Source organism: Micromys minutus (assembly GCF_963924665.1).
Source record: "Micromys minutus genome assembly, chromosome: 9".
Taxonomy (NCBI): domain Eukaryota; kingdom Metazoa; phylum Chordata; class Mammalia; order Rodentia; family Muridae; genus Micromys; species Micromys minutus.
The window spans coordinates 31,476,172-31,499,306 of record NC_137978.1 but is presented as its reverse complement, the minus strand read 5'-3'; the positions used below and the strand labels follow the sequence as shown (position 1 = coordinate 31,499,306).

The 23,135-nt window shown below is 35.3% G+C and overlaps 1 protein-coding gene across 1 annotated transcript in view; it reads left to right on the top strand.

Moving 5' to 3' along the window:
- The window catches only part of LOC308424281 (selection and upkeep of intraepithelial T-cells protein 10-like), a gene marked incomplete at both ends in the record, with an annotated part of 362,337 nt that overhangs the window by 13,691 nt on the left and 325,511 nt on the right, over positions 1–23,135 (top strand). The window contains one exon of the mRNA XM_080921225.1: positions 7,237–7,317. Within this exon, the coding sequence (XP_080777351.1) occupies positions 7,237–7,317 (81 nt within the window). The remainder of the gene's footprint in view (positions 1–7,236; positions 7,318–23,135) is intronic.

Sequence of the window (23,135 nt, the reverse complement as noted above, 5' to 3'; positions counted from 1 at the left end):
AATCTTTATTTTCTTTCTTTATTTCTTCGTTGACTATGCTATCAATTAATAGTGCATTGTTTGTTTCCATGTGTATATGGGCTTTTTGTTGTCATTGTTGTTATTAAAGACCAGCCTTAGACCATGGTGATCTGATAGGACGCATGGGAGTATTTCAATCTTCTTATATCTATTGAGACTTGTTATGTGACCGATTATATGGTCTATTTTCAAGAAAGTGCTATGAGGTGCTGAGAAGAAGGTGTATTCTTTTGTTTTAGGATGATATGTTCTGAACATGTCTATTAATTACAATTGGTTCATAACCTCTGCTAGTTTTACTGTGTCCTTGTTCAGTTTCTGTTTCCAAGATCTGTCCATTGAGGTCTCCCACTATTATTGTGTGGGGTGCAATGTACTTTTTGAGCTTTAATAGGGTTTTTTTTTAATGAATATGAGTGCTCTTGTATTTGGAGCATATATGTTAAGGATTGAGAGTTCCTCTGACAAATTTTGCTTGTAATGATTAAAAAGTATCCTTCCTTATTTTTTGATAACTTTTTGTTGAAAATATGCTTTATTTGATATTATAATGGCCACTCCATCTTGCTTCTTGGGGATGTTTGCTTGGAAGGTTTTTTCCCATCCTGTTACTCTGAGATAGTGTCTGTCTTTGTTTCTGAGATGAGTTTCCTGTATGCAGCAAAATGCTGGATTCTGTTTATGTATCCAGTCTGATAGCCTATGTCTTTTTACTGGGGAATTGAGTCCATTTATGTTAATGGATATCAAGGAATAGTTGTTGCTGTTTACTGCTATTTTTGCTTTTGGAGATTGAATTGTGCCTTTGTGTCTTACCTCTTTTGGTTTTCTTGCTTAGATATTTTGTTTTTACTAGGATGTAGTTTCCATCCTTGTATTGGGTTTTCCACCTATATTTCATTGTAGTGCTGGATTTGTGGTCAGATTGTGTAAATTTGGTTTTTTCTTGGAATATCTTCATCTCTCCCTCTATGGTGATTGAGAGTTTTGCTGGGTTTTAGCAGCTTGGGCTGACACTTGTGTTTTCTTAGGGTCTACATGATGTCTGTCCAGGATCTTCTAGCTTTCATAGTCTCTGTTGAGAAGTCTGGTGTGATTCTGATTGCTCTAACTTTATATATTACATGACCTTTTCCCCTTACTTCTTTTAGTATTTTTTCTTTGCTTTGGGCACTTGGCGTTTTGACTATTATCTTGGCGGGAGGAATTTCTTTTCTGGTCCACTCTATTTGGAGTTCTGTAGGATTCTTTTATGCTCATGGTCATCTCATTCTTAAGGGTAGAAAAGTTTTCTTCTATGATTTTGTTGAAGATATTTACTGTGCTTCTTAGTTTATAATCTTTGCCATCTTCTATTCCTATTATCCTTAGTTTTTGTCTTCTCATTGTGCCCAGGATCTCCTGGACATTTTGTGTTAGGAGCTTTTTTGTTTTTGCATCTTCTCTGACTGTTTTGTAAATGTTTTCTTTTTATTTTATTTTTTTACTTTATTTAAAAAAAACAAAGATAAATGTACAAATTTCAGCATTTTTGCCTAAAAGTATATGAATACATTTTTAAGGTTTTAATTAAGTATTGTGGCCACATATACTTACACTTATGTATATATGTAACAATAATATAGGAAAAGAGACTATTAATTTGAGGGGATAGGAGAGAAACTAGGGGGGCTGTAGGGAGAAAAGGGGGATATGATACAGTCTATTTTAATTAAAATATATTCTTTTTTGTTGAATTTCAAACAGTCTGTGAGTTGTATCTGGGGTGTTCAGGGCTTTCTGGGGTTAGTATCCCATTATTAGTGACTGCATATTATGTTTGTTCTTTTGTGACTGGGTTATCTCACTCAAGATGATATTCTCTAGATGCATCCATTTTCTTAAGAATGAACATTGTGTATCATATATCTTTGTTGTGTGTTGGAGCGTCTCTGGGGTAAATGCCCAGAAGTGGAATAACTGGGTCTTCAGGTAGTACTATGTCCATTTTTCTGAGGAACCACCATACTGATTTCGAGAGTGGTTGTATCAGTTTACAACCCCACCTACAGTGGAGAAGTGTTCTTCTTTCTCCACATCCTCACCAGCATCTGTTGTCATCTGAGTTTTGGATCTTGGTCAATCTGACTGGTGTGAGGTGGAATCTCAGGGTTGTTTTGATTTGCATTTCTCTGATAGCTAAAAATGTTGAACACTTCCTTAGATGTTTCTCAGCCATTTGATATTCTTTGATTGAGAAACTTTTGTTTAAGACTGTACCCCATTTTTTAATAGGGTTGTTTAATTCTCTGGTTTCTAGCTTTTTTTAGTTCTAGGCCTCTATCTGATGTGGAGTTGGTAAAGATATTTTTTCACTCTGTTGGTTGTCGTTTTGTTTTTTTGAAAGTGTCTTTAGCCTTACAGAAACTTTCAAATCTCATTAAGTCCCATTTGTCAGTCTTTGACCTTAGAGCTTGAGCCATTGGTGTTCTGTCCATGAAATTTTCTCCTGTGCCTATGAGTTCTAACGTTTTCCCTACTTTCTAATCTAATAGTTTCAGTGTACCTGGTTTAATGTGGAGATCTTTGATCCACTTACACTTGAGCTTTGTACAAGGAGATAAGAAAGGGTCTGTTTTCATTCTTCTGCATCTTGCGTGCCAGTTGGACCAACAGTATTTGTTAAAGAGGCTGTCCTTTTTCCACTGAATGTTTACAGCTCCTTTGTCAAAAATCAGGTGACCATATATGTGAGGGCTCATTTCTGGATCTTCTATTCTATTCCATTGATCCACGTGCCTATTTCTGTACCAGTACCAAGCAGTTTTCAGCACAATAGCCTTGTAATATAGCTTGAGGTCAGGGATGGAGATTCCCGCAGATGTTTTCTTGTAGTTGAGGATGGATTTTGTTATTCTAGGTTGTCTATGTATTCTTCAGCCCCTGAGATTCTCTTCCATCTGTTGTAGTCTGTTGGTGATGCTTGCATTTGTTACTCCTTATTTCTTTTTTAGATTTTCTATCTCTAGGGTTGTCTCTTTTAGTGTTTTCTTTCTTGTTTCCATTTTCATTTTAAATTCCTTCTTCAATTCCTTCATCTATTTGGTTCTGTTTTCCTCTAGTTCTTTGATTTCTTTGAGTGATTTTTTTTTTCCATTTAAATGCTTCTATTTCTTTATGCTTTTCCTCTCGTTCTTGTTTAAGGATCTTTATCATCATTTTGAGGTATGATTTTGAGTCTGAGATTTCTCTTTCTGGATTGTTTGGCATTCTGCTGTTTGCTGTGATGGGAGAGCTGGGTTCTGGTGTTGCCAGGTTGTCTTGGTTTCACTGGGGTAAGTTCTTTCGCTTTCCTCTTTCCATCTTGTTGTCAGTGATTATACTTAGTCTTATTGTCAGTGATTATTTCCAGTCTCTTCTGTGTACTGCACCCCTGTCCCTGGATTTCCGCTGTTACCGGTGTCAGTAGGCCTGAGTGTTTGTTCTGCAAGCAAGGGCCTGCTGGGTGGAATCCTAGACCCTATTGCAGAGTTCCTTCTCCCCTGAACCAATCAGGGGGGCACACTTTTCCGGTGCTTGTCCCAGACCTCTCTGCACTGGGGCTACTCGCAGTGCAGTATCACCAGGCCTGTGTCCCTGGATCTTTGCTCTTCCTGGTGGCAGATGGCCTGAGTGCCTGTTTTGCATGGATAGGCCTGTTGGGTGGAAACAGAGACCCTATGGCAGGGTTCTTGCTCCCCTGAGCCAATAGGTGGCAGGGGTGCACACTTTCCAAGTGCTTAGCACATACCTCTCTGCTCCCCTGCTGCTTGCAGCGCAGTCTTACCTGGCCTGTGTCCCTGGATTTCTGTTATTCCTGGTGGCAGATGGCCTGAATGCCTGTCCTGCACTGATATGTATCTTTCAATTGAATTATATATAAATCATACTATCTGTGAACATGTATTTACTTATCTATTCACATGTAAAACATTTTTAATCTCTGAAAAATTTAATGCATTTCTAATCATATTGAAGCTTTTTACTATTTTCTGCCCATTTATGTTAAGCATTTTCTTATTTATTTCTATGTACAATATTAGATTATTTATATTTAATTTCATTTTTTGCAACTTTTATGTGCTACTAATACTGTTATTTTCTCATGGTAGTAGATAAAATATTTAGTTCTCCAGAATTAAAGAAAAAACGTTTTCAATGCATACTGTCAAGCCCTTGAAAAAAATCAAGTACCGACTAAAAAACATATTCACATGGTTTTATGTAAAATTTATTTTAATGTCTGAAAAAACAGTACTGACAAAAATGTATAATTTTAAGCAAAAAATGTTTAAAATCTTTACATCTATCTTTGTTTTGAAAAATAAAATCGTTTAAAAAAATGATGTGTATAAGAAAATTTTAATACAAGTTTTAAAAACTTTATTTAAATAAAGGAGAACCTTTAGTTTCTACTATTAAAGATTCAGAACACAGACCACAACCTTTCCCTATGTCATATCATTATGACACCTGTAGCTTCTTTATTATGACCACTTTAAATGGCCCAGATTGTGTAATAAACAACAATGTTGCTTCATGCTTTATTTTTAGAGAGAGACAAGTCAACCTATAACTCTTGCTTGCTTGAGCATTATTTGTGGAACCCTAGTGTTGCAGATGGTTTTGAACATCAATTCCTACATATGCATGGGGTGCCACTTTCAGGCTTCTCTTGTGACAAGATATACATGTCAGAGTGGAAAATAAGCTACATGTATCCATGTCCCAGAGTTGACACAGAAAGTCCAAACGATGGAGTTCTGTCCATAGCACATCTTATAGTGGTTGTCATAATAATAGGGACACAGCTGATGGATGCTCAGATCCCTAAAGTATTCAGATGATAATTTTTTCTACATTGGTTTTGTCTATCATCTACTTTCTTTGGTGAAGGATGTGGGAAACATTAGAGCTTTCTCTAAGTTTTCCATTGTGGATATTGCTTATTTCATTGGCCATATGCTCTGCACAGTATGATATTCTTCATTCTTGACTTCAGGGTAATTTTATTCTGTCAAGATTCTTTGCTTTACCTTTTCTGATATTTTAATTTTTAATTTCACTGGTTCTAAATCATGAATGTGTGTGCTTGAAACCTAAGAAATTATATAATTTAGAGTAAGTGAAATCAATGTGTTCAAGAAATGTAAACAACCTATACATTCATTGATGCTTGATAAATGAGGAAGTATGGCACTCACACATGCCATATATGTATTCATTCCCATGGTGGGCTGCTGCCATGCCAGTCCCACACATCCCAGTTTTGTTGTGGGCTCAGTGCATCCCACCACTGTACCTTTCTCTTCAACTCAGTTGGTTCTCCATGTGAAGGAGTACACCACAGGATCTTAGTTTACAATCAATAGGTAACAACAATCACTGGGCAAAATTACTAGTATTCTAATCTGTAAGCCATTCCAAATTATAAATTCTCTAATAATTGGGATCTGTTACCTTCTCTAACTACATTTTGTCATCATCTTCTTTCCTGTCCAAGAGGAAGTATCTTTCTCCTGCCTCCCCTCTTCCTCTCTCCAACCAGGAAGTCCTGCTTCATTCTTGCCCAACGATTGGTTCCCTGAAATCTTTATTTATTAAGGGAAGGTTCTTGATATCTATATGCAGGTGAGGGCACGCACAAGATCAAGCAAGGCCTGTGATTGGGCAGTAAAAAAGAAAGGTGGGGCAGAGTTTTTGAAATCAGGAGAGATAGGAGAGGAAAGGAAGAAGAGAGGATAGAGGAGGAGAAGGATGAACCAAGCCCATGTAGCTTTAAATAGCCACAGATAGCTATGAATATCTTATAAAGGATGGATTATTACAGGACAATTTGTCTTATCTACATAGGCAGTTTATATTAATATCAGTTGGCTCTGAGTATATTTTGTGGATGTTCTGTGGAGTGAGAATTTACTGATATAAATCTGATTGATAAATTACAAGCTTCTAGAATTTTGATTTTGTTGGGACACTGGAAATTGTGAGTATGACCACAAGGGAAAAATTCAGGTAATGTGAGCAGGGTCTGGGTCAGGGAGCCATGAAATAGGTGGCTACTGCATGTGGGTAGCTGTGGAGGTGGAGAGACTTTTGGAGACAGAAAGCAGAGTGTACCATAGTGTGATGCCAGGAACCATTCGCCATTTAAAAATATTTACTACTACAGATACCCATGAACATGGCTTACATGATCTTTCTTATACACATAATATATAAAATTTTAATTCCTATAGGCAGACTGTAGAATAGTGTTTGCTAGGTGCTAGGTGTGTGGGCTGGGCTATACTGGGCAAAGTAGAGGAACAGAGTTTCAGATAGACAAGATGAATATGTTTTACATAGCATAGTGACTATAGTTAATAATAGTATATAGTGTGCTTGGCAGATTCTAAGACAGTAGATTTTAAATGTTCTTATCACCCACACAATGGGTGATGATACCTATCTTAATAAGTAGCTGATAGATACCTTAATAATTAGGCTATAAAATCACTTCACAATATTGAAATATATCAAAATTGTACTGAATACCAATACCATTTTTGTACATATTTTTTTGGTCAATAGCACTTCAATAAAGAAAAATAAAAATGAATAAATTAATGAAGTTGTGAACATCTTTTATGCTATTTTTATTCATACTTTAATGCATTTGTTCTTGTCCTAATTTCATTAAATTGATCATAAATCTAGCATGTCTATAGTCTTAACCATTAACATTCATATTATTGATTCAAACTGGTTGTATATATATATATATATATAAAATTGATATTCTAAAGGAATTATTTAGGTTGACTTTTTTCTGAAGTAATTGTTTTGCTTATATTGTTTGGTTCCACAAAGTGCACAATAAAATTAGTTTTTCTGTGTTTGACTTGTTTTACTAAATATAATGTCCTCCAGTTCTATTTTTTTGCTGCAATGACAGGATTTCACTCATATTTATGGATGAATAATACTCCCTTTAGTGAAGTTAATATCCTGAAGGCACAGAGCCAAGTGTAAAACAAGACAGTACTCTAGAAGAGATCACTTCAGAGGAGTGACACCAGTCATTAATACTTTTTCTTGCAAGAAGAATTTTCTCAAAAGGTAGGATTTCAGAATTGCCTCTTGTTGCTTTTCTCGGTGTTGTCATGGTTCTTACTGCTCCAGTTTTGATGCCATGTTTTCAATTTAATTTTTCAGGTGTAATGGAACCTTCAGCTTTCTGTTTACTTGGATTCTTTATGGCCTTCGTTCTCTTACAGGTCACAGTAATCACCCAAGGTAAAGACATCCTTTCATTTTCATTGATGAAATTTGTCTTTGGACAACTTTATACATGCTTCCTTCTGTGTGGCCAAGTGTTTTGGTTTATCTGCTGGGACATGGTGAACTCACAAAACAGCAGACAATATTTATCTCTTTCTTAAAATCTACCAATAATTAAGCATGAAGATGTAGGATCTCAAGTGTCATTCCTTGAATGATAAAGGAAGGCTCAGTCTTAAGCAGGATCATTTCAGGCTACTGCACCTGCTGTGAGATCATGTGTGCAATGGCTGTGCCATTTTTGAAGATTTTTGCTCCTATGTAGAACCAAAACTGCATTTTTTAGCATTTGCCACTCAGTAGCACAGAAAATAAGGCCAACAACAGGGGAATTTGACTTTATGAAGTTAAATGTTTATGTACAGCAAAGGAAACTGTCAATCACGTGAGGAAGAGGCAGCCTTTAATCCCGATACAGGGGAGTCTTTGTGAGTTAAAAGCCTGCTTGATGTGCATCAGAGGCTTCAGGCCAGTTAGGGTTATATAACGTGATCCTGTTTCTAAAAGAAACCAAGTAAAACAAAACAACAAGAGAGAGAGAGAGAGAGAGAGAGAGAGAGAGAGAGAGAGAGAGAGAGAGAGAGAGAGAGAGAGAGAGAGAGAGAGAGGGCATGGGGTGCATGGGAGGAGTTGAAGAGAGGAAAGGAAAGAAGGGAATGACACAATTACAATTTCAATATATTTGTAAAATATCCTTAATCACAATAGCATTAATCACTTTCTTTGCTTAGGCCTCTCTCATGTACCCTAGTTCCAATTTCTCTTATGTCCTTCTCCCAATTTCAATTTGATAAGCTTATTTTTCTTAAATTATTATTGTCATAAAGTCATACAATCAGACATTATACAATTATATATATACACATAAATGAATATGTACATGTATATAAATATGATCTATTGAGCTTGTGTTATTTATATGTACATAGCTTCAGGGATGGCCATTCTGTCTTGGAGCAACAATAAAAGAGGCTCCTTTTATTAATTGCTTGTATTTCTTTGTCTCCTGTGAGACCCTGCAAATTTTTTCCTCCTATTTTAATATGCCTTTTGATGTTTCCATTGTTTCAGTCTTGTTTATGCAGCCATTTCTAGGAGAGACTGTCTCAATGCTGATGTCCTGCATTCTGGCTCTTACAATTTTCACTGCCTCTTTGGCTATCTTCCCTAAGCCATAGATGCAGACGTTATAATGTAGTTTTACCTACTGGGTTGGAATCCCCACAGTCCTTTGATCTCTACATTGTGTCTAGCCATAGTTTTTTAGATTGCCTCCATTTGCTGGAAAAGGAAAATTTTTTGATGAGGGGGTAATAACTTCACTTTTATCTGAGGATATAAATAAAAATAATATTACAATAAATTCATTGTGAAATGTCATTAGTTCCATAGCTATGAAATATATGTATATACATGTATTGTATATATACAGAAATGCATGCATACAATGTACTTATAAAAGTACTGATGTATCTATGAATACTTTTTAATACATCCAAATATACAAAGTATGTATTTTGCAAATTGTTTTAAAATGAGTTTTAAATAATTTGATATAAATATTTAGCTATTGTTTTTATAATTGTGAAAAATTCCAATATGTGAACACTCAAAATCAATTTATTTGTGTTCTTTTATATAACTATACTGAACAATTATGCTATACCATTATGTAATAATGAAAGACATGCTAGTATACAATATTAAAATTAAAATGAAAGATTTATTATTATTTCAAGATATGTCAATTCAATGCTAGTATATGAATTATTACATATGAAATTTCACATATGTATAAATGTACATATGGAATTATTAATATTAATCCATAAGGTTACATGCACCACTGCAAAAATCCCTTGTTATTTAATTATGTTTTATTAAATTGATTGAGCTTTCTAGAGAGTATTAATACCTTTGTCTGTATTTCGAATAAATCTCTCCACTTTGGTGTGGCCCTCAAACGAACACTTTTTTGTAGTGAGGTTTCAGCACTGGCAAGTGCTAAACTCCTTTAGTGAATACCTCCTTGAGCTCTTACCAGTGCTCAAACTATGCACTCGTTCCTTTTCTCTGTAATTGTATTAACCCAAATATGAGATGGGGTTGCTTCAACATCATATTGACCCCTTTGTGCTGAGAAATCTCATTATCAGTCATTATCTTATATTCTTTAAAAGAAAGAAAATAATTAGTTCCTTCCAACAATAAGTAAATTTTACAGAAACAGATTTGTTGAGTTCCTCTCTGCACCTAGTTGTTTCCCTGTTTTCATCTTCCTGATGCTTATTTGATTAGAGTTTTAATTTTGGGAAGTGGTTTTACAATTTATCCACCTTTTGATTTTGTCTCCAGCCAGGAAATTGTCGCATTTTTCACATAATTATTCATTACTACATCACTTAGAGTTTTGGTAGCAAGAACTATAAATGTATATATTAACACATTAGTTTTAAAATCTGTTTTTGAACCTTATATTTGCTATTTGCATATTAGTCTAACCTTCAAAAGAACTTGCTTCAGTAACTATGTTCAAGATGTGGTAAAGTAAATGACAAAAGTGTAGAGAAGAGAATTTGGCTCTGTCTGGGTACTGTTATTTTTCTTTTTGAATTGAAATATATGTAACACACAGTAATAAAGTACATAAAGTGTACAACTTAGTAAATTTTTGCTTATTGGAACATTCATGTATTCATTCTTCAGCTCTCGATACTAGATGTTTTTAGCAACTCAAAATGCTTTTTAAATTTTTTCTAGTCAATACCATGATCTTATTGCCAATGTGACCAAATTTCTATTATTCCATTTATAACAATCCTTGCAATAGCCAAATTTACTCAGAATTATTCATTTACTATATGAGAGGAATTTATATGTAAAACTTTTTAGTACATACTGACGCCTTCCTATATAAAGAGTTCTCTGTCATTTGATCTGTGGCAGTGTCATTCCTGCTTCTTCAGTATTGTAATGGAAGTCAAGTAGGTCTCAATGAGGTTTTGTTTTGGATTTTCATAATGGGTCATGGTGTTGAACATTCTTGCATATTCTTATTGATATCACATTTTAGATGTATTTCTTTCACATTTTAGAAAATAAACTTGATTTATAGTGCCTGCCATTTATTTTGGACAGTTTCTTTATCAGATATAGTATAGATATCTTCTAGTCAATGGCTTTTTCTGTTCATATTCTGATGTACAGAATTTACTAAATTTCATGAAGTCTAGTTTATCAATTTTCTCTGATTATATTTTTGTGTCTTCCCTACCTGTTTTTGACTTGGAGTATTGTTTTGTCCTAATTCTGGATATTTGCATTCCCCATTGAAAACAAGTAGCCCATTGGAGATGAACACTCACAAGCTTCTCAACTCTTGAATGCACACTTAATCATAATGCCATCTTTCTCTTCTTCCTAGCTATGAGTTTGGATATACAGATTAACATTAAGGTTCCAGATACAGGAGGGGTACTGGTGGAGGGTACTTCAGAAAGTTTGATCCCACCTGCTGAGATGATATGGAGAGACAGCAAGGAGAATATAATTCCGCATTCAACATTTGACTCTCAGGATAGAGCTGGCTTATTGTATTTGAAGAGCAGCATTCTTCTGAAGAACAGAACACAAAGTCCTATTACTTGCTCCATTTACAATTTTAATACTAATCAGGAGAAAAAGAGAAGTATTGTAATACCGGGTAAGTTTTTTTTGAACAACTTTATTTTATAAAACAAAGATAAATGAACAAATTTTAAGCATTTTTGCATAAAAGTATAAGAATACTTTTTGTCAGTGCTTGTTTTTTTTTAAATGTTTGATAGTGTGTATTAAGGTCTTACTAGTTAGCATAAAGTACATGTAAAACAGGATGTAACCTGGAATTAGTCAAAGTTTTCTTGGTTTGTTAGGATTGAGTATAATGGTTTTTTCTTTTCTTCTTCTTTTTTTTCCTTGAACCTCACACAGTCTTTGAGTTGTTTCTGGGATGCTCAGAGCTTTCTGGGGTTAGTATCCCATTATCAGTGACTGCATATTATATTTGTTCTTTTGTGACTGGGTTATCTCACTCAGGATGATATTCTCTAGATGCAACCATTTTCTTAAGAATTTGGTTAAGTCATTGTTTCTGATATCTGAGTAGTCCTCCATTGTGTAAATATACCACAATTTTTGTATCCATTCATCTACTGAAGGACATCTGGGTTCTTTCCAGCTTCTGGCTATTATAAATAGAGCTGCTATGAACATTGTAGTGCATTCGTCTTTGTTGTATAATGGAATGTCTCTGGGGTATATGGCCAGAAGTGGAATAGCTGGATCTTCAGATAGTACTAAGTCCAATTTTTTGAGGAATCGCCAGACTGATTTCCAGAGTGGTTGTATCAGTTTACAACCTTACCAACAGTGGAGAAGTGTTCCTCTTTCTCCACAACCTCGCCAGCATCTGCTGTCATCTGAGTTTTGGATCTTGGCCAATCTGACTGGTGTGAGGTGGAATCTCAGGGTTGTTTTGATTTGCATTTCCTTGATGGATAAGTATGTTGAGCACTTCCTTAGATGTTTCTCAACCATTTGATATTCATCAATTGAGAACATTTTGTTTAGCTCTGTACCCCATTTTTTAACAGGGTTGTTTGATTCTCTGGTGTCTAGCTTCTTAAGTTCTTTGTATATCTTGGATATTAGACCTCTATCTGATGTGGGGTTGGTAAAGATCTTTTCCCACTCTGTTTGCTGCCGTTTTGTTTTTCTTGACAATGTCATTAGCCTTTCTTTATTGTGTCCATTTTCGTTTTAAATTCCTTCTTCCATTTCTTCATCTCTTTTGTTCTGTTTTTCTTCTAGTTCTTTGAGTTCTTTGAGTGTTTTTCTCTTTCTTCTTTAAAAGCTTCTAATTATTTATGCTTTTCCTCCCGTTCTTGTTTAAGGATCTCTATCATCATTTTGAGTTAGGATTTCAGGTCTGAGTCTTCTTTTTTGGAGTGTTTGGTATTCTGTTGTTTGCTGTGATGGGAGAGCTGGGTTCTAGTGTTGCCAGGTTGTCTTGGTTTCTCTGGGGTATGTTCTTTCGCTTTCCTCTTGCCATCTTGTCAGTGATTAGTTCTCGTCTTTCCCTTGTACCTGGCCTGTGTCCCTTGATATCTGCTGTTCCTGGTGGCGGATGGCTCTAGCTCCTGTTCTGCCCCGGCTAAGTTTTCATGACTTGGTTTTATCCAAGTCATGAAATATCAGTTGTTCTAGTAATGGAGTCACATTTAGGACAGAATTGACTGAAATAATAAATGTGAACTTGTGTTACATACTGCAAATTGCTATATAACTGCACTATTTGATTTGCTGAAAATCAGAAAAATACTGGATGTTATGGAGAATATTTTAAAGAATGGCATTGGGGCTGGAGAGAAGGCTGACAAACTATTAATGACAGTTTGGTTTTTAGCACACATACTAGATACTCACAAACATCTAACTCCAGTTCTAGGGAATCCAGTGCTCTCTTCTGGATTCTACATTCCCTTGCATGTATATGCTCGTATTCAGTTAGACACTTACACACATGTACACATACATGGAAAATAAATCTTAAAGAGAGTCTTGGAATAGTTGGACAATAAGTTCTTAACATGTGTCACAAGGTTAGGATTAAAAAGTTGTATGACTTCCACAGAGACTGTTTCTAGATTTGGACACTTGAACATTATTTTTTTTTTAAACTATTGTTTTGTCTCATCTAGAAAATAGCATGTATAACTTCTAGGATAAAAATATTAGAATTTTTCTGTATGTGCCTTTGTGGTTAAGAAGAGTCAAGTTAACAAGGAAAAGGTCACATTCTAACTATAAAAATAGAGGAAAGCACCAGGAAGCATGAAAGTGATGGCAGGGCAGCTTAAAGGCATAGAAGTAGGAGGACTACACACAGAGAAGCAGGAAGCAGCCTCTCGTCCATGCCAGATAATCGAGGGAAACATAAGAACAAAGTCTCAGTCATAAGGAAGCCTGGCAGCCTGTGATAGACTGGTGATCCTTATTGTAGGATATGCGAGTCTCATAAGCCTTAAGTTCAATGTGTGTTGGGGTGGGTAAGATTTAATGTGATAGTCATTCCTCTTGGCATGGAATGTCATGGCTTGCCAGTATTAAAGAAAACTAAATCCATTTTTCTGTTTGCTTATGTGTCAGATGAATACATAAGCTCTGACCTAACAGCTTGCCACATCCTGCTTTACCATCCATAGTGTTTGACTCATGAGTAGCTCAGAAACAAAAGGCAAATTTAGAATAACCTGTTTAAAATCATGAGTTAAAATAAGGCATTCTCCTTAACACTTTTTAATTACTTAATTAATGTACTTTACATCCCATCCAGTTTTCCCTCCCTCCTTTCTTTCAAGTTCTTCCCTCTCTAGAACCCCCTCTATCTACTCCTTCTCCCTTACTCTTTAGAAAAGGGGAGACATCCTATGGCTATCAACCTGCCTTGGCATATAAAGTTTCAGTAAGATTAGACTCACCTTCTCCTATTGAGGCCAGAAGAGGCAGCCTAGTAAGGGAAAAGGGTCTCAAATGTAGGCAGCAGGGTCAGAGATAGTCCTTGCTCCTACTATTAGAAGTACCAATTGAGATCAAGTTGCACTACTGTTACATATATTCAGAGGGCCTATGTCAGTCCTGTGAATACTCCCTTGTAGGTGGTTCAGTCTCAGTGGGTCCCTATGGGCCCAGGTTATTTGATTCTTTAGGTTTTCTTGTGATATCTTTGACCCCCTTGGCTCCTATAGTGATCTCCACTTCTCTTCAAAACTTTGCCTAATGTCTGGATTGGGTCTGTGGATCTATTTTCATCATCTGATGGATAAATCTTCTCTGATTCTGGTTGGGCTAGTCTGCTTGATGTCTCCAAGTATAACAGAATATCATTAATAGCATTAGGTGTGGGTTACCTCTCAATGCATGGGTTTCTAGCTGGATCAGTCATTGGTTGGCCAATTACTCAATTTCTGCTATATCTTTACTTCTGCATATATTGTAGGCAGTACAAATTGTATGTTGAAGGTTTTGTGGCTGGATTGTTACACAATATCTCCACTGAAAATGTCGCCTAGTTACTTGAGAAATCCAGCTCTTGATCTATATTCTCTATTGCTAGGAGTCTTAACTAGGGTAACCCTGTTATATTCCTAGTAGTTTCCATTACCCCAGCCTGTCCAATAGCTGTCCTCTTCTAAATCTGTACTCTTTCCCACTACCCTCCCCAATTCAGCCCCTCCTGTGTCAATACCTATTTCCACCCATTTACTCCCCTCCCCTCATTCACCCACAATGTCTAATCTATTTCTTCTTCTCAGAGAGATTCCCACATCCCACCATGAGCCCTTCTTGTTCCTTAATGTCTTTGGATTTGTGGATTATAGTATGATTATCCTGTACCTTATGGCTAACATCAATTCATAACTGAATATATGCCATGTTTATCTTTCTTGGTCTGGGTTACCTTAGGATAATCTCATCTAATTCCAACTATTTGCCTGCAATTTTTGTGATGTCATTGTTTTAAATTACTGATTAATTCTTTTTTGTGTAAATGTACCACATTTCCTTTATCCATTCTTCAGTTGAATGACTTCTAGTTTTTTCCAGTTTCTGGTAATTATGTATAAACCTGCTATTGCCTTAGTTGAGGTAATAAAATGTCCTTTGGGTACATGTCCAGTAGTGATATAGCTAGGTCTTAAGTTAGATTTTCTGACAAACTGAATTAACTTCCAAGGTGACAGTACAATTTTGCTCTCCCAGAAAAAATTAAAGAGTGTTTCTCTTGCTCCACATTCTTGCCAGTATAAGCTATCAGTTGAGTTTGTTTATCTTAGCCATTCTGATAGTGTAAGATGAAATCTCAGAGTAGTTTTGATTTGATTCCCCCATGGCTAAGGATATTGATCATTTCTTTAAGTGCTCCTTGCCCTTAGAGATTCCTCTTTCAAAAATTCTTTGTAGATTTGTATCCTATTTTAATTAGGCTATTGGGTTTGTCAATGTCTAATATTTTTGAGTTCTTTATATATTTTGGATATCTGCTCTCTGTTGAATACAGGGTTGAGAAATATCTTTTCCTATGTTCTAGGCTGTTGTTCTTTACTTTTCACAACATCTTTTGCCTTACAATGCTTTTAAATATCATGAGGTCCCATTAATTAATTAATTAATTAATTGTTGATTAGTGTCTCCTATGCCAATACATTCAATCATATTCCACATTTTCTTTTCTATCAGGTTTAGTGTGTCTTGTTTTATGTTGAGGTCTTTGATCTACTTGCATTTGACTTTTGTATAAGGTAATAGAGATGGATTTATTTGAATTTTTCTACAAGCAACCATAGAGTGAGTACAGCACCATTAGTTGGAGATACTTTATTTTTTCCATTGTAAAATTTTATATTCTTTGTCAAAAATCAAGTGAACATAGCTGTATGTGTTATTTTTGGTTCTTTGTTTTGATTCTATTGATTAACCTGCTTTTTTTTATGCCAATCCCATGTGGCTTTTATTACTATTGCTTTGTAGTACAATTTAAAATTAAGGACTGTGATACCTACTGAAGTTTTCTCTTTTTAACCTATTCAGGATTGTTTTGGCTATCCTGGATTATTTTTACATAAATTTGAATGTTATTGCTTCAAGGTTTGTAAAAAACATGTTAGAGTGTTAGAATTTTGATATAAAGTGAATTAAATCTATAGATTGCTTTTGGTAAGGTGGTCATTTTCAAGCATGGGAGATCTTTCCATTTTCTGATATCTTCTTTAATTTCTTTCTTCAAAGACTTGAAAATCTTGCCATACAGACCTTATATTTGCTTGGTTTGTGTTATGCCAAGATATTTTATATTATTTTTAGTATTATAAAGGGTCTTGTTTCCCTAGTTTCTTTCTCAGCTCATTTATCATTTGGATATAGGATATTGTTTTATATATCGGAGGGCTACTTAATTTTGAGTTAATTTTGTGTCTAGGCTCTTCACTGAAGGCATTTATCAGCTGTAGAAATTCTCTTGTAGAATTTTGGTGGTCACTTATGCATACTATTCTAACATTTGTGAATAAATAAAAATACATTGATTCCTTCCTTTTCAATTTCTATTCTCCCCCATTTTTTTAGTTGTTTCATTGCTCTAGCTAAAACTCCAAGTACTATCTTTAATAGAGAAGAAGAAAATGGGCAGCCTTGTCTTAATTTTACTGGAATTGCTTTAAGTTTCTCTCCATTTAATTTGATGTTGGCTATTGGCTTGCTGTATATTGCTTTTGTTATATTTATGTATGTGCATTTTAGTCCTAAAATCTCTAAGACTTTTATTAAAATTGTGTCTTGGATTTTGTTAAAGGCTTTGTCCAGCAACTAATTTGGTGATCCTGTATTTTGTTTCTTTAAGTTTGTTTATATGATAGATTGCGTTCATGAACCATCCATGTATCTCTGAAATGAAACCTACTTCATCATGGTAGGTGATCTTGATGTATTCTTCTTTTCAGCTAGCAAGTATTTTATTCAGTATTTTTGCATCAGTGTTGATAAGGAAAAGTGGTCTGAAATTCTCACTCTTTGTTGAGTCTTTGTGTAGTCTAGGTATCAGTGTGATGGTGGCCTTATAAAAAATTGGTCAGTGTTCCTTCAGTTTCTATTTTGTGTAATAATTTGAAGAATATTGGTATTAGCTTCTTTTTGAAAATTTGATAAAATTCTGTGCTAAAACTGTCTGGTCCTGAGCTGTTTTTGGTTAGGAGACTTTTATCATCTGCTTTCATTTTCAAAGGAGTTAGGCCTTTTTAAACTGATAATGATTTAACTTTGGCAAGTGTTATTTATTGAAAGAATTATCCATATCTCTAGGCTTTTCCAATTTAGTGGAGTGCCAATTTTTAAATTATTACCTAATGATCCTTTGGAAATCTTTGGTGTCTGTAGTTTTGCCAACCTTTTCATTCCTGATTTTGTTAATTTGTAATTTCTTCATGTGACTTTTAGTTAGTTTGGCTAAAGTTTTGTCTATTTTGTTGATTTTTCTCAGAGAATCATATCTTTGTTTTATTGATCTTTTTATTTTTTATCTATTTTATTGATTTCAACCCTCAATTTGATTATTTCCTGCTTTATTTTTCTCTTTTGTGTGTTTGTTTTCAGGTCTGATATTAAATTGTTAGCATGGGAGCTCTCCAGTTTCTATAAGCAGACCTGTAGTGCTATAAACTTTCCTTTTTGCACTACTTTCATTGTGTTCCATTAGTTTCTGTATATTGTGAATTCCTTTTCATTGAATTGTAGGAAGTCTTTTTTCCTCCCTCTTTCCCTCTCTCCCTCCCTCTTTCTTTCTGTCTGTCTATCTTGACCAGTAGTCACCCAATAGAGAGTAGTTAAGTTTTCATGAGTTTGTATATTTGTATACTGGTGTTGTTGAAATCCTGTTACCAAGTATATGGTTAGTTTTGAAGTATGTTTCTTGAGGTGTCATGAAGACAGAATATTCTTTTGTATTTGGATGAAATGTTTTGTAGTTATTTTTTAGATCATAATATTTTAATGAGGTTTGCTTTGTACTTTTATGATAGGTAATGATGTTGAATAATCTTGCATATACTTATTGATCATTGTATCTCTTTAAATTAAATACGTATTCTATTGCTTTTGCAGTTTATAAAATTAACTTGATTTATAGCAACTGTCATCAGTTTGTTTTTTTAATTGATTTTATTTAATCTGTTTTTTTTACACTCCAGATTTTATTTTCCTCCTGGACCACCTTCTGACTGTTACATATCCTGTACCTCTCCTCCCCTTTGTCTCCATGAGGATGTCCCCACCCCATACACCTACCTCACCAAACCTCCCCACTCCCTGAGGCCTCTAATCTCTTGGGGGTTAGGTGCATCATCTCTAACTGAACCCAAATCTGGCAGTCCTCTGCTGTATGTGGGTTGAGGACCTCATATCAGCTGGTATAGGATGCATGGTTGGTGGTCAAGTGTCTGAGAGATCTCAGGGGTCCATGTTAATTGAGGCAGCTGGTCCTCCTAAAGGGTAGCCCTCCTCCTTGGCTTTTTCGAAATTTTCCCCAATTCAACCACAGGGACCAGCAGCTTCTGTCCATTGGTTGGGAGTAAATATCTGACTCTTTCATCTGCTTGTTGAATGAATCTTTAAAAAGGCAGCCATTACCAGGGGCCATGACTTTCTTGTTGGGTCTTCTTGAGGCAGCAGAGGGGGAAGAGCATTATCAAAGGATAAGAGTGTCTTACTAGATACAGGGGTAAGACTTTGTTTTCAGAGACATTTAAGGTTGCTGTATAATTATAAAATGTTTACTTATCTAAGTTACTATGCTACTGTAGCTGATCTGATTTCTGTATTTCTCTAATACTAGAAATCACAGTCTCTAGCAGTTTGTACCTCATTCAAAAAGAGAAGGAGATAAAGTAAAGGATTAATTGCTAGAGCCTTTTCCCTTTTGTCCAGATGCCTCTTGCTTGTCAGGCTAGAAAGAAGTTTGGAGCAATAAGCTTCTATTGAACCAAGAGAAGAGAATAACACTTACAGAAGGAAAAACTTTTACATAGGCAAATATGCATAAACACACATGAGTTTCTATACACATTCACAAATGCATATTTATGCATTTACTTTCAGAGGAATTGTGTCTTTTATGCATTCTCACAATTACATACTTACACACACATCAATACTTACATATACATATGGAGCAAAAACCAAGCATGAATACAAAAAGAATTCACTCGTTCTGAATGAAAAAATGAGTTTCAATTTTTATTGCTAAAAGAATTAAACCCAAATTTGTAAAAAAAAAAAAAAAAAAAAAAAAAAAAAAAAAAAAAAAAAAAAAAAAAAAAAAAACTTTGTTCCTTTCAATAAGTGCAAACCTGCCTTGTTTTTAAGAAAGAATCTGTTCTATCCCATGGTAAGGAGAAGGCTGTCTGCTCCATCTGCTTTCTGCAGTTCTTTTTCCCTCTATTCCTCTGCATATTGCACATTGCTCTCTTAGATTTTATGTTACCTATATTTTCTAAGTCATTTCACTCTGCATGCTCCTTCTAGTATTTCTTTCTCCTCCTGCTCTGATGTCACAATAATGCCCTAACTCTCGATGGCTTTTCTTCTAATGCTGTGTCTATACTTCTAATTTCTTCTTGTGTATAGTCCTGTATAAAAAGTGGTCTGTTTAAAAACTGCTCAGCTCAGTTCCTTTCTCAGCTCAGTTCTGACTCTTCTCTTTGTCCTCAGCACTTAAAACATCTTTCAGAATACAAGGTCACATGTTAAAAAGGTCTTCATAGGTTCACACATAAAATCATTATAAATTGAAATAAAAGTTTAGGATAGAGAATGTTTATATGCATAATATTAGGAATAATTATCTGGCTAAACATTCATCACCTGTCATAGTTCCACAGGTTCACTGAAGGTATAAAACCATAACTAAGTTATTAGTAAAGTTTTATATAGATAAACCCAGTCAGTATTTTATTTTCTGTTCTAGTACATATAATAAATTTTTAGTTCCCTTTTAATGACATTTGGTTAGTTGTTTTACAACCTCTTGGGATGTACTTTGAGTAGGAGAAAGTTTGGTAACTATCTAAGCTCAATTAATTGGTGACACATGGGAGACTGGCAGAGTTCTCACTGCAGTTTTGACTATCAGAAAAGGATTTAGTATCAGTCCAACTATAATCACTGACATAATTTTAGGAATTTTTATAGGATCATAATTAAGATTTAAGATGTCATCTATTTGTCTACCTAGCATCAGTACAAGGCAACATATATTCATAGATCTGCAGATATCTTATTTAAAGCTGTGGGCCAATACCTATTTATTCTTACATATGTACAATAACAACAGGAAAAGCATATTAATATCAAGAGTCTTTCATAAAATGAATTCTCTTATGGCCTTGTCCAATGAGAGCAAATATGTCACAGATTATATTATAATCCAAATAAGACCATTTTAGAAAAATCACCTGCTAGTTCTTTGCTTGTCCTATTATGGCTCCTGACAAGTCATGATAGACCCCCCACTTTTGTGAGACTCAGTAATAGTGTCAGAGCTTGGAGTCTACCCTTGAGTTGGATCCTACTTTGGGCCTGTCTCTCTACCTCCTTTTCCTCAGGCTCTTCTCCATTTTTGTCCTCGAAGTTCTTTCAGACATAAACAATTATAGACGAGAGATTTTTGATTGTGGGATGGCAACCCTATCCCTCACTTGATTCCCTGTCTTTCTGTTTGAGGTATGTGCTACGAGTTTCCTCTCCCTACTGTAGGGCATTTAATTTAAGGTCCCTTCTTTTGAGTCCTGAGGGTCTCTTACCTCCCCGGTCCCTGGTACATTCTGGAGGATTCCTCCACCTCCTACCTTCTGAGTTTGCCTGTTTCTATTCTTTCTCTTGTCCCTCAGGGCTTCAGTCTTTTTCCCCCACTCAATACCTGATCATGTTCCCCTCTTCCCCTCCCTGTCCTCTTTCCAACCAAGACCCCTTCCTGCCCCTTACTATGATTGCTTTTTTTTCCCTCTCAAGTGGAATTGAGGCATCCTCATACGGGCCCTTCAGGTTTTTAACCTTTTCGAGTTCTTTGGACTGTATCCTGAGAATTCTGTACTTTTTTTGGTTACTATTCACGTATTAGTGAGTACATAATATGCATGTCCTTTTGGGTCTGAGTTACCTGATTCAGAATGATATTTTCTTGTTCCATTCATTTACCAACAAAACTTATGATGTACTTGTTCTTAATCGCTGAGTAGTATTCCACTGTTTAAATGAACCTCATTTTCTGTTGTGAGACATCTGGGTTGTATCTAGCTTTTGGCTATCACAAATAAGGGTGCTATGAATATAGTGGAACATATGCACCTGTGGCATAATGGGACATCTTTTGGGTATATGCCCAAGTGTGGTATAGCTGTGTCTTCAGATAAATCTATTTTTATGTTTCTCGGGAACCTTCAGATTGATTTCCATAGTGGTTGTACCAGTTTGTCATCCCACCAGCAATGGAAAGAGTGTTCCTCTTTCTTCATATCCTCAACAACATGTGCTGTCATCTGAGGTTTTGATCTTAGCCATTGTGATTGATTGGTGTAAGATAGAATCATAGGGTGATTTTGATTTGCATTTTTCTGATTGCTGAAGAATTTAAACATTTCTTTAGGTGCTTTTCAGCCATTTGAGATTCTTGTGAATTCTCTGTTTAGTTCTATGCCCCATTTTTTTTTGGATTGGGTTGTTAGTTTTTTTGTTGGTTAGATTCTAGTTTCTTTATCAGATATGGTATGAATGTTTTCTTGTCTTTTCTTTCTCTTTTTTCTCATATTCTGATGTGCAGAAATTATTAAGTTTAATAAAATCTTATTTATAATTTTTCTATGATTAAATTTTTGTGTCTTTCCAGCTGTGTTTTCCTTGTAGGTATTGCTGTTGTTCTAATTATGAGTATCCACATATGGAATATAGATTACAGTCTATTGAGAAAGAATACTTTCACAAACTTCTCAATTCTTGAATATAGACTATAAATCATAATGCCCTATTTTTCCTCTTGTTAGCTATGTACTTTGATATACAGATTAATATTCAGGTTCCAGATACAGAAGAGGCACAGGTGAAGTGTACTACACATTTGATTCCAGCTGCTGAGATCACATGAAGAGTCAGTAAGCAGAATATAATTCCACAGTCATCAACATTTGTCACTCAGGATATTTTTCAACATTATTTTTTTTTGTTTAGTTTTTGTCTAGATGAACTGCCATTCATGAGTGGGCATTAAAGTCTCCAACTATCCATGTATGGGTTTCATGGTATGGCTTAAACTCTATTAATGTTTCTTTTACAAATGTTCATGTCCTTGCATTTAGGGCATAGGTGCTGATTCAAATGCCATCTTGAAGGATTTTTTCTTTGATGAGTATGATGCATCCTTCTCCAACTCTTTTAATAAATTTGTCTTGAAGTCTATATTTTCAGATATAACAATAGCTAGCTCAGCTTGATTTCTGGGGCTACTTGCTTAGAAAATCTTTTCCCAACTCTTTACACTGAGGTAATGTCTGTTTGATGTTGATATATATTACTTTTACCTAGCAGAATGATGGATGATGTTTTTGCATCTCTTGTGTCTGTGTTTTTCACTAAGTTTGTTGATTTTAGGAGATACTAATGACCAATTCTTGTTAATTCCTTTTTTTGAATCTTATTGGATGCTCTTTGTTTTTAACATTTTAAATGTTATACCTTCCTCTCCACTACCCAACCCTCTCAACTAGCTTTCATGAAGGGGCGGATTCTCACACTCATTTCACCTCAGTGCCTTGGCTGTTTATGGTGTTGTTCTTCCCATAAGGGTGCAAACTCTTCAGCTCTTTCAGTCCTTACTCTTGCTCTTTCATTGGGGTCTCCATGTTCAGTTTGATGTTTAGCTGCAAGCATCCTCACCTGTATCTATATGACTCTGGAAGAGCCTTTGAGGAGACATCCATGTCTAGTTACTGCCAGTAAAAACTTGGCATCAGCAGTAGTGCTTGGGTTTGGTGGATGTATATAGATAGGGTGGTTCTCCACGTAAGACAGTCTCTGTAAATCTTTTCTTCAATCACTGCTCCTTTATTTGACCTTGTATTTCCTCCCCTGTTTTGTTTTCCCTTCTAAGAAAGATTGAGACATTCACGTTCTGGTCTTCCTTCTTTGTTAGC